Raw genomic sequence first — 12715 nt, 5'->3', positions numbered from 1 at the left:
TTTGGTTGTAAAATTGTAGACAGCCAAATGAGGAAAAATCAGAGACAGAGAGACAGTGAGAGAAGAAGAAGAAAAATTTTGAAAAATTATTTCGCACTCACACGACTTTTTTCTTTTCAGAGGTCTCTATTTATATATCTACATAGATTATGCCTTCCATCACTACTCCAAGACAGCATACTTCTTCAAATGATCTGGGATAGCGTCATATAATCCTTTCTCTTTCAACCAGGTCTTTGAAAAGATTCTATCACTGTATTTGTGTGCAGAATCAGCCAAGATTGTAACCACATTACTTCCCTCGGGTAAAGTTTTAGCAACTTCGACAGCAGCAACAACGTTCAAAGCACCAGTACCTCCCAAGTACAAACCTTCCTCATCTAATAGTCTGTAAAGCATGGCAATTGAATCTTCATCAGGTATCTTTACAGCGTCGTCAATGATTTCAATATCTGGTTTCAAATTGTCGGTAACTCTACCTTGTCCAATACCTTCGGTAAAGGAAGATCCACCTCTTTCCATTTCTTTTCCATTAGACTTGATGTAAGAGTAGAGTACTGATCCTGGTGGATCAGCAAGAATACATTTAGTCTTGCCATCACTAATCGTTTTCAAATATCTTGAAGTACCGGCAAAAGTTCCACCAGTACCAGTGGAACAGGTAAATGCATCAACTTTCCCATCCAATTGAGCCCAGATTTCTGGTCCTGTTGTTTCAATGTGTGCTTGTCTGTTGGCAATATTGTCGAACTGGTTAGTCCAAACTGCATTGTCCAAACTCTCGGCATGACGTTTAGCTTGGTGGTTGTAATTTTGCGGATCAGTGAAAGCAACCGCTGGAACAGGGTACACCTCAGCCCCCAACAATTTCAAAGTCTCTATTTTGTTCTTGGACTGAGTATTTGGCATATAAATCACACAGTTGTAACCTCTCGCACGACATACATGGGCTAAACCAATACCAGTATTACCTGCCGTTCCTTCAACAACTGTTCCTCCTGGTTTTATCAATCCCTTCTCTTCTGCATCTTTGATCACATAAAGTGCAGCTCTATCTTTGATTGACCCTCCTGGGTTCATAAATTCAGCCTTTGCGTAGATATTTCTTCCCACGGAATCGGATATTCTGGGTAATCTCAACAAGGGAGTGTTTCCAATTGCTCCTGGAAACCCAGTTTCACTTACTAATGGAACAAATGGCAATTTCACCTCATTGTTCATTGATATCGAGATGCACCTTTTGGAAATTCTTGAAAACATTGTCGATAAGGGATGATTTAAGTGGAGAAGTGATTTCGAATGTTTTTTTAATTTTTCAGTCGGCGAGAATATTACCGCTTTTCACGTGACGCTGAGCAAATCAACGCATACTTAGGGCAAGGAAGTCAGTGTCATACGATGATGGTAGACATATTTCGTTAATAAGTCTTTCTTTATTGTGGTAAAGTCGTACTACATAGTAACCTTGATACCACACTATGCGTAAGTGTCTCAATGCGAGTGCTGCTAATGAAATTGTGAGCCCTTTGACGTCACTAAATACGAAGGACAAAAATGAACGGGAATCCGTGATTTTAATACGGACTACCTAAGGCGTAGAGGAGCTTCTGGGGGTAAAAAAAAAATGGTTATTGTTGAAGGCTGGTCTTTTGGGACGCATAAACAATATCATTCCCGTGCCGGATTCGTTTACTCTTTGTACTTTAGGTGTCAACAATAGTTTGCTACAACTTTTGCGTCTTTTGAAACACTTTCCCATTTTCAACACTTACAGGAGTCTGTGCAGTCTACAGTTTCTCTGCCGTATCCTATCAATCTCCAAGAAAAATGTTTCTCATCGTATCTGCAAAAAGATCTTAGTAAATGCGAGCATGCGCCTTTCCCGTAATTGATGGTCTTCCTCATCAGGAGGAGAAGAGAGTCCCGACCGTTTTGCATAACGTTAGATGCTTCTGCTTTGTGGTTTTACTTTTAAAAGCTTAAAGTGGAAATTGTTACGGATATATTTAGAACATAAATCCTTGCAATGGATATCCGTGTGCTCCGAGATGAAAGACACAAAGACGACCCTATTTTGAGAAAGTAATTGGGGAATAGGGACATATACGATATAAATGCAGCAACGCTAGTATCGCAGTACCAAGGAATCTGCGAGACTTTTCCAAAACCAACGATCGTTGCTATATAGTGTTGTGCATAACTAAAGAAAGACAAATACCAGGGCATTCAAGGCAGCCACAGGAATAGTTAGTTTGGGTGGCCTACTCATCAGATACTCCGAACATGGTATTACGTCTACAAGTAAAGGCCTTTAAAAGTAAGCACGTTCGAAAGCTGGGCCTAATTGGGAAACAGAATACAAAAAGAAACCCTGCATGCACATATTACACAAACTAAAATATTCTTTCCGAGATTTTTTCCGAAATTTCTGTTTTACCTGTATTTCCATTTAAGATGTGTCTGATTTGAAACTAAGACAAACATTTGGGACACTCGATACAGCTGAATCTGATATTGGATCTTGATTACCTTGTTTCGCCTAGGTCGCTTCACCAGAATATAAAAATAAGGTTTCCCGCCTAGTTGCCCAACCCAATTGGGTTTAGTACATCCAAATATGGTAAAAAGAATTATAGACATTTCATTCGGAAAATAGATTATGCGAAATGGATATAGCATGTAGATTGTGTACAAAAGACAACAATGAAAAAAAAAAAGATCTGCGTTTTAGTTTCATTCTGAACTTTTCTTTTGCTGAGTGACCAGTACGAGAATTTCCTGTTTGATGACACGCATGTGGGACATTCCAAGACAGGGTAATCGAAACTCACAATAGATACCTATTCCAAACCTCAACGGAGAATCCCGATCATTTTTGTCCCTGCCTCGGTTTTGTTACTCTCTTTGAGATGGGCTTAAACGCTCCCTTTCTTTGGAAGTTTTTGTACAGGTAAAGAAAAAGATATTTAACGGTTAGGAGCCCTGTAACCAAATACCTGCAAACGTTTTTCTCATAATTGTACAACCCTTCTTCCTGTGTAACATTTTCTATATTTGGAAATACTTTGCTTCACACAGCCTCATTTAGACTTTGTAGCATTTACATCGTTGTAAAAGTTGAATCTCCATTGTGAAAAACCATTGAAATGAGCATCCTTCGTTCATAGTCTTGGCACAGAAACAAAAAGCATAGTTACTTAAAATAGATTCTTACTGAGATTTGAATGCACTAGGCTATGTGTTTTTCCACAATCTTGATTTATTTTTAAAGAATTCGTAAATTCCTTTTCAGTATTGTGGCGCTAGAACTTTTCTCAATTAATCTCACTCGTGGTCACCACAAAGTGAACGCATAACTTTATTGTTTTTTTTTTTCACTTTATTGTAGTATCAAGAGCAATGGTTATGAGCCCAAAACACAAACTTCAATCGAAAAAAGAAAGCAGAGAAGGAAAAACATGGTTGAGAGAATAATAAGACGTAGAGCAATGTGTAGAAATATAACCAAAAGTTGTGACTATTTATTGTACTTTCGGTCAAGTTGAAAACCCAACATATTTGAGCGGGTTACATTTTGTAGAACTTCTAATCTAAATCATATGATTTCTAGGTTTTGTGTTGACTTTTATATTGAAAGTGGCATTTTGTCTCTGTTTCATGAAGCAAGTAATGCAACAGGCGCGAGACATATTCCTGGTAACAGTAAATGTATCAGCGCTTGTTCTTTGGAGGGAGAGTTTTGTTCCGAGGAAATTGGGGCGCCTCCCACAATTGGGAAATCTTATTCTTTGTTTCAATAATGGTTATGATACCAAGTGATGAAAAAGATTGCATTTATCCGTCATCCGAGGTACAAATGGAAAAAAAAAAAAAAAAAAGAAAGAAAGCCTCCATGAGATCAGCAATTTAATAGTTTCTTTTCGAAGGGTGAAGACTTCAGTTAACTACCAGGTATAACTTACAAACGTCTGTATTGCAGTAAAACCCTTTTAACCTTTTTTAATTTTTCTTATAGAAAGATAAGAACCCTCTACAAATCCCCGTGAATTTGAGAACAGGTAAGGAAAAGAAACGAGCAAGAGAAATAATAAACGTTTGAATGCAATAACTGTTAAAATGGTTGGGGGATGTAGCAAACGTAAGAGAGCTTATTTCATTTCTGAAATTTTGGTATTGCTGCAGGGGATTAATCAAAGTTACACAAACTGGCTGTGATGTACTGTGTGGTAAATATTATATTTTTAGATTAGTGATTGTACGGCATCACATTACAACGTTTTGTAAACAAGTCCGTGAAGGAATATACAATCCACAAAATATCATAAACGTTTGTAAATTTTACTATGGATTCTTCGGAAACTTCAAGAGATATATTCCGCGTTGCTTTTCTTTGTCTGTCATGCATTTAGACTAAAGGATTGCTCTTTACTTCTGCTTTTGTTGCTGAGTCCCATCACCTATGTGCTAAAAAGTGCTTCAAGATCCATTGTTACAGTTCCTTGGTATTTTTTGAGAGGAGAACAATAGAGAATAATAGAGTACAATAGGCTCTCTCCTTGTCTAGAAAGAAGTCAAAATTCTTTTTCCATGGCCCAAAGAAGCTTGCCAAAAAGACCCCTTCTATGGAAAAAAAAAACCATCGCACTTTTGTTGGTTTCAGTTAGCAATGCAATCTTAGAAACATCCTAGTTTCACCTTCGTCTTATTGTGTCACACTTTGTATCTCTGCTGCAGATTTACACGCCCCCATGCTTAAGCCTTCTGTTTCTGTCCTTTGACTCCTTCCCTCTTTGACTAGGCAATTGTCAAGAAATAGTTGGCTGACACATTCAATTGAAAAAGAGAAAACAATGCAGGAAAGAAGATCACAATATCGCTATAAATGACAATACCCCTCCTATTGTTCAGAGATGCGTTTATAACTCGGATTTGTTGGGTTCACACTTTTTGTCCCACAACATGCACAACAGGGTAAACCTTCGATATAGACATCGACGAATAGAAGATTTTATTTGCAACAACTCATAACCATTGACGTGTGTGTGTTTGCATGCATACATCCACGCGTGCTTTCTTATTCTGAGTTTCATCTCTTGTTTTTGCATTGCAACGATCTAAAAGAAGTTTTCTATTTTAGAGTGTTTTGCTATATTCGGAAATGGGTTGTTGTTGTTGTTGTTCTCCTCGGATATAAGCTTAAAGAAATTTGGAAATAGCGGGGGATCCTTTTAAAGCCATTCTATCCTCATGAGTCTTTTTTTATCTAGTGTTGCTTTAAACTGGAGTAATGAACGCTACTTATGTTCTTATAGACAAATTCTCTACATTGTGAAGAAGCATTCTGAAATATTCCAAAGTAATAAATTCTTAATTAAACGCCCGCCTGATCAATATAGCACAAGAAAACGCCAATTTGTTCGCTCTCTCAATCATTTTATCCGCATTTAGCTTTCGAGATAGAAAAAGATTGAAATTGAAAGTTTCATAAGGTTATGAGCCCTGCTCTTAAAAAAAGACAAAAAAGAACAAATACCATTGTGTAGGTTTAAAAATGTTACACAAACCTTTTACTGAAGGGCCAAGAACCTTGCTTTGTATATTTTTGCCGGCTATAGTTGTCATGCCGGATTTTGAAAAGTCGCCAAAAGATGGAAAATCAATTTATCTCCGCCTCTTCACCCATATAAAGACAGGTGGGCAGCCAGCTCTTTTCGCGTATATGATTATGTTCTCATCACACTGAGCACTGTCTATCCATGAGAAAAATACTTTGAACAAGTTCTCTCGAAGCTTATAGCACAAAACTAACCGCTGTTTTGACATTTCTGCACATTTTTCAATTAAATCCGCAATCAACCACAAAACATAGGCTTTCCTAAACCAGTGCTGTATTAAAAATTTCGGTCTAGCTAGAAGTAGAGCTTTATTGCCTGATTATTAACACCTAGATTTATATCAACATAGTTTTGGATAGAAGTATAGTTTTTTCGGATTGAAGCATAGTCTTTTCGGATTTATAATAAGTTCTAGCCCAGGATTTCGCGACCAGCTGCACTTTTTCTAATTTTTAGATTTTGCAGCTTCCCTTTTAATGAACTGAAAAACGATGTAGAACTAATAACCAAAACGGGAATAGACTGTAATTTTAGTAAAAGACTAGACAGGTATTTAAATGTAGGTCTAGCAACCTTCCAGATTCGCGAATGCTATGGGCGCATTGGGACTTTAAAAGTCCACGATCTAATCACAAAGATTAAACTTCGTCTAACTCCCCCCGAATCACCCGATTTTCTAAAGCGTCGTCAAGAGCTATAGGGTTATTCGTCAGACTTGTTATACTAGGTGCTGTTGCTCCTTTTTTTAATTACATTAATCCATGACGTGGCATTTAAGAAGTCTTTTCCTTGGGAAGTTCTTACCGAGGGGTCCATTAGAAGAAGCTTTTCCTTTACTCGAAAATTACTAGTGATACGAGAAAATGTAACCGGTGGAATAAGCACCAACTGTTATAAAGAGAGCTAAAGGTGGTGTGTTTTCTCACTTGATTGTTTTGGTTTCCGCTAAAAGAGGCTACTACGAATATTTTTTTTGATTGAATATACGACGCTTTAAGAAAATATGTACAGATTATATGCAAGAATGGTTCTTTGTCGTCTTTTCACTTTTCCAAAAGATACATGACCTTCTCATGGCCATCAAAAAGCCATCATCTTGTTTAAAACATACGTTTTGAGGATATTAATCCTTGCGTACGTCGTCAATTTTCCTTTTTTTGTTGGTGGGCGGCAACCTACATATGACCCTAAAACTAGATTTAAAAAAATACTCTTAAATATAGCGTTTAAAATTTGAAAAATGTCGATCATTAAACGGACATACCATTAACGTTTCAGCACCATTTCAATATTGATGCTATTGTGGGAGGATGAGCTGTTGTTAGGATGGCGTTCCTATACTCAATCTCTCCTGAGGACACGGTTAAAGTTGCTTTGATCAATGACAATAGAAAATTGAAGTATTATAACAAAGGGTGCAGATGAGGGCGACGTTATGCATAATTGTAATCTGTAGGGCCAAACTATTTTGTGCTTTTAAACTCAACAAAAAAGAAAACTTTGAGCAAATTTTTTTATTTCTTTTTTTTTTCTAATTGTGCATCAATAGGACCTGCAAAGCCATGCTGCATGTATAAGGGACCTTGATGATACAGGAATGTTCTATTGATTACTCTGTTTGTGGTGTAAAAAAAAAGAAAAAGAAATTGTAACAAGCAGGAGCAATAGGAAAATCCAAAAGTACGGCTCTTGTGTAATTTCAGCAACCGGAACTACAGAATGGCAAAAAGGGTTCAGTTTGTTATACGATTAGCCCCTGAACCACTTTCAGAGAAGTTTATAAAAGGAACGTTTCAGTATCCTGCTGTATATTTCTCTTGCTCTCGTAATTCAGAATTACAACCCGCCTTCATTCAAAATATTGTAAGTAGTATGACTGAGAGAGCCATGCATAACGAAATCTGTGTAATGACATCAATGAGCAATGCGTTAGGCATTACGACGGAAGAAAAAAGAAAAAAAAGAACAATCACATCAAGAATTTCTTTTTTTCTTTTTTGAACATTCCCCTCTTGAAGCACCCTGCACAAAGTATTACGGAAGAACATCCATAATGTGAGTATGTATATACAGTAACCAACCGTTTCAGTAACTCCCTCGGTTCATCTTTTCTGCGATCTTCAAGTCAAAAAACGAAAAAAGCGCTATAAATGTGTTTGTAGAGATGTGGGAAGTTGTTGAAAGTGACTCTCGTTTATCATGTAGTACACCACCGTCTATTAACTGGGGACTCAGCTACAGAGCAAAAATCAAATCAATGTGCGTGACGCAGAGCTGAATACGTAATTACTCTAGGATTTGTCCGAGAAAGTTCTCCTCCTGTTTAGCCTTTTTTAGCCCCTGCATGGATTCTCCGACGGGTCTAAATCTCAATGTGCAACCAAAATGCACATTGAGATTTCCACATCCAAACAAGAACTCGAAAAGACATGTGAGAGCACGATGTTACGCTACAGAAGCTACCCATTTGACAGCATGCTATTCGGATGCTGTACTTCTGTCCCACTGCGTGTGTTATTTATTACGCGCTTGAATAAAGCATTAGGTGAAGTATGCAGAAAACAGACCATTTTCAAAATAATGTACAATGAGCGAGTGACGCCTTGGTGAGAGGGGATAATAACCATTGAAAGAATAACTGATCGGGTCATGGTGTGGGGTTTCATTTGATGTAACCTCGTTCTCAACGACAGGGCGTGAGGGCGTTTAGGGCGGCTAGGGCGGTTAGGGCGGGTACAACAATATACTGGTATAGTGACCAATGAGGGTCATCGAGGTGCCATTTTCAGCTACAATGTAACAATCTGCGAGATATTATATCATTAATAGGTCAACTTACGGCGAGTACTATCCGCCTCGGATCTAGCAAAAAGAAAATAATAAAAATCCGCATGTCAAAAAAAAAAAAAGAAATCTGGCAAAACAATAGCAAATGTCGATCATTACCAAAAACCGTTTAATTATAAGTGTCCACCATCGATTACACATCACCAACTGTCAACAAGGTTGTTGATTGCATATTCTTTTTTCTGCTTCAATAGCAGTCTCTGTTTACATTTCACGCTTATTTTCGCCTTTGTTTTTCGATTTTGATCTTTAGATCATACTTTAAATGCTTCATAGCAACAACAAAGGAAGAAGAAAAGGGAAATACACAGTAGCTCAATGAAAAGTAAAGGCTTTGTTCCTCGAACGCTTAGCTCCGCTTATTGTTTACCCTTTAAGTCCGATCTTCTTCCCGTTGGAATCGAGATTTAACAATAAAAGAAAAGTCGTGTAAGAGATCAAATATAGAATGCAGAAAAGAATAACGTAATACGATTTAGTCAACAGTATCATCTGAGATGCACTCTACTACACCATCACCAGTAAGATGTGAATCTTTCTCTTTAGTTCGATTTACCATTATCCCAATTAGGGATCTTGAAACAGAAGGCTAGTCTAAAATTTTTGTTGAGTGTGTTATTCTTTTCCCTTTTTTTGGTTTTTTAGTTCAAGTTTTTAGTCAATCGCCAGTTTTCCTTTATTTTGCCTCTTTTTGTTTTCTTCCCTATTTTAGCCTTTTTCTTAGGCAAACGAAAGTTGTGTGGATTCACAAAACTCTGTTTCTGTTAAAGAAGTCAGTTGATTATATGGGATTTAAAAAAGGTGACACGTCTATTCTATAAATGCTAAAGCTTAAACAAGCAGGGTTGATCGGAACGGCGATCGAAATGGCGTGTAAATTGTTAGCATGGGGGGAGTTAATGTTTGAAGATTTGCATGATCTTCATCTCCGAAGCGGAGTATTATTGTTTAGCTGTATAAGGCGGTGTGTATTTTGATAGGTGCATTCTTAGCGGGAAAGAAAGGGTTTCAAGCAGGGAACGTGTCCTTTAGCGCGTGGGCCTTCAAATCGTTTAAGCTCTTTCCCGCTATCCCATTGTTTTCTTCAAAGTTTGTGAGAGATTTCGTTTCATATTAACCAAACAAAGGCAAATGGAACTGGAACTGGAGGAACTTTTTCTGTCATTAGTAAGGCCTTAGGTAAGAATGTTATAACCATTACATCTAACAATAAAGAGATACAAAAGAAGGAAATTTTTGAGTTTTACGTATATTGTTTTGCTATTTTGTGTAGCGCCAGATACAAAACAGTCCATTTTATTCAAACTTTTTATTTTCTATGCAAAATGAACTAAATTTTGAAAAACTTTTGGGAAATCTAGAAAATCATTCTTTTAGTGTTACTTATGCATAAAACTTCTGGGTTATGAGCAGCTTTTTTTCTTTTCTTTGTAACTCTATTATTTTGTCATGTAATATATTGCATTGTTTTATAATAATTTCTATTTTTTTTCTGGCGCTTAAATTGCACAATAAAATAATAATAATAAAAACACTAAAAAATTTCTGAATGTGCGGGTTACATGTCTAAAACTGTAATTCTACGTATAATGTATAATCCCCTTTTTAGTGTTACAAAGTGCTGCATACTTTTTTTGCTTAAGGTTTTTTTTTTTTTTAGTTTTTCTTGTATTCAGCTGCATATTGTGTTATTGTCGTCATTAAAGTTGAATATTATATCTCTCTAAAACAATGAACAGAAAGTGAAGCAAATATAGAAGCTCATATGCACACGCACAAAAGAATACCACAGACTTTCTTTGTTCCCTCTGGGTTTTTTTTCTTTTGATATAAATATAGCTTGTAATTTCCTAATACCCATGTCAACCAGTGGGTAACATATTTACTTTTATATTATATTTTTATACTCCAGATCACACCAAAAGACATTTAGGGATATCTACTTGTGCCTATAACCTGGTTATACAAAAGATACAAAAAAAGAAGCAGATACCCTTATACCAGATATTACAGCAGTCACAGAAACAACTTGAGTGATACCGTTAAACTCCATAAAGTGCTAGATTTTTACTTCACCATCATCTATTTTAATCACTACAGCAAAACTAATCTGCTACCAGTTTAGTTAATAGAGATCACTGAACCCCATTCCTTTTTTTGTGAATTACTTTCCCTACAGGAACATCACGTTGAAGAATATATCTTTATTCATTACTAGTGGGAAGCAAGCATTTCATTTCCCACCAAAGAAACCACATCCTGTTGAATCATTTTCTATACAAGGCTCAGAACAATCCGCATTTGGACATTGTGCATACACATACGATATCACACATCAGCAAGCACACCTACAGCACAAGTCTGGATCAAGTGAAAGGCCCTGCAGGACGAATATTTAAACAGCAATAGGGGAATATAACTACGTCATACATATAGTCACAGGACAAACTGAAAAAAAAGGGTTGTGTTGTAAAAAAGTATAACTTGAAATTTTAAACAGAAATTCAGGGACAAAGTCACACACAGGACAAGCACAGACACACACACACACACAAAGGAAATTTTTACAACCTCCACAACAAATGATGATGCTGGACCATGGACACTTTACATTAGTATCTACTAATAGTATACCTAAGAACACAACAACCACAAGAAGCAATATGCTAGCAACACATTCTTCAACTCCTTGTTATGATAGATCAGAGCCAAAGATTGCTGCTTTGCCTTCATTTAGTGAGTTGCTCACTTCGATTCCACTACCTACAAGTTTCAAGTCAAGGAACAATAGTAATGTGTCTGCCTCATCAATGAATACATCAAATTCTGGGTCGTGCGTTACTTTAGCCACAATGCCAGCTCCACAATATCAACAGCAACAACAACCTCAACAGCCAGAGGTGTATTGGCCCTCACCTTACACTTGCTACAGTCAACCGCCAGTACTCCATAGGTTGCCCACACCACCACTTCATCATCACCCACTGCAGAATACTCCAAAACAACAATACCAATATCAGTATCAAGTTGTTGGCACAAACAAGACAGCCTTTATTGCTCCACAGCCAGTTTTGTCGCAGCGACCATCCAATATTGATCCATTAACACCTGTATCTGCATCGATCGAAACCAGAGTACGATCTTCATCCATTAGCGAGATACCTATCACGCCGGCAATTGCTAACTTTCCTACAACTTCATCATACACCCAACAACATAGTTACAACCAACAAACAAGTCCACTGCAATCATCTACAAGTGCATCTTCATCAGCTACTTCACCAGTATTGGTGAATCATGTAACAAAGGACTCACGCAGGAAGCACGTTTGCAAGGTCTGTGCAAGATCGTTTACAACTAGTGGCCACTTGGCTAGACACAACCGTATCCATACCGGTGAGCGTAAACACAAATGCCCTTGGCCTACTTGTGATGCTAGGTTCGCTAGACAAGACAACTGTATGCAACACTACAAAACTCATACAAATGGTAAGAATAAGAGGCCGAGAAAGTACGTTAGTCAAGGCAAGTATAACGGAGTCTCAATGAATGGTGGTGGCGTTGGTATGGATGGTTTGCCAAGAATGCATCCTCAGATGGTGCCAACTCAATTACCAAGTGTTACCCACTTGACAAGATACGAATAAAGACAAGAAAGAATATATTAATGGTAATTCAGTTCTAGTCTAGATGTCTTGAGGAAAATGCACCTCCGTTATGAAAGACTGTTATGTTTAGGTTTTTTTTGGTTCTTCTTCACTTCTTGTTTCTATATTATTTACTTCTATGTTTACGAAAATATGAATTTCTATTATTGGACAAATGCATATTGTATGTTCTGGTAAGATGAGTGTAGATCTTCCAAAAATGTGTGTATTCTGGATCCTTAGTCATAAAATCTTCCCCGCTCTACTTCGTTTGGCTGCGAAAACAAAAGAGAAAAAAAGAATACCAAATAAGCAATAGTATTACAGCAAGAATGGTGTGATCAAAATCTTCTCCCCTATTCATAGGCTCACACTCACTGCAACAACACAACTCAACTTTAAGCTCCCCCCTTTCCTGTTTTGTCATTCAGGAGAATAATGGCGTGATCATATTATGAACTCCGAGGTCAATTTTTTTCTTCTCTTTCCACCTTTTTTTTCTTCAAAGGCTCGTAAATATTTTCTGGTTTTTGATCAATTTACAATTGCATTAAGATGCATATACTCACTGTGTATCCTTTGATGTTTGGATGTGGAGAATGAGTG

At 37.2% G+C, this 12715-nt stretch overlaps 2 protein-coding genes across 2 annotated transcripts; one reads left to right on the top strand and one right to left on the bottom strand. All coding sequences in view use genetic code 12, as the record gives it.

The window, feature by feature from the left end:
• Nucleotides 1–162: 162 nt before the first annotated feature.
• I9W82_004272 (uncharacterized protein) lies at nt 163–1260 on the bottom strand (the record flags this gene model as incomplete). The annotated part of the gene is made up of 1 exon (XM_067693327.1): nt 163–1260. One exon carries the CDS (start codon nt 1258–1260, stop codon nt 163–165), a length of 1098 nt encoding a protein of 365 aa, XP_067547060.1.
• A 9865-nt stretch (nt 1261–11125) lies between these two features.
• Nucleotides 11126–12109, top strand: NRG1 (Nrg1p; the record flags this gene model as incomplete). The annotated part of the gene is made up of 1 exon (XM_067693326.1): nt 11126–12109. One exon carries the CDS (start codon nt 11126–11128, stop codon nt 12107–12109), a length of 984 nt encoding a protein of 327 aa, XP_067547059.1.
• Between the last annotated feature and the right edge of the window lie 606 nt (nt 12110–12715).

This window comes from Candida metapsilosis (genome assembly GCF_017655625.1).
Source record: "Candida metapsilosis strain BP57 chromosome Unknown scaffold6, whole genome shotgun sequence".
NCBI classification, from domain to species: domain Eukaryota; kingdom Fungi; phylum Ascomycota; class Pichiomycetes; order Serinales; family Debaryomycetaceae; genus Lodderomyces; species Lodderomyces metapsilosis.
The sequence above is the reverse complement of the archived record's forward strand: the minus strand, read 5'-3'. Positions and strand labels throughout refer to the sequence as shown.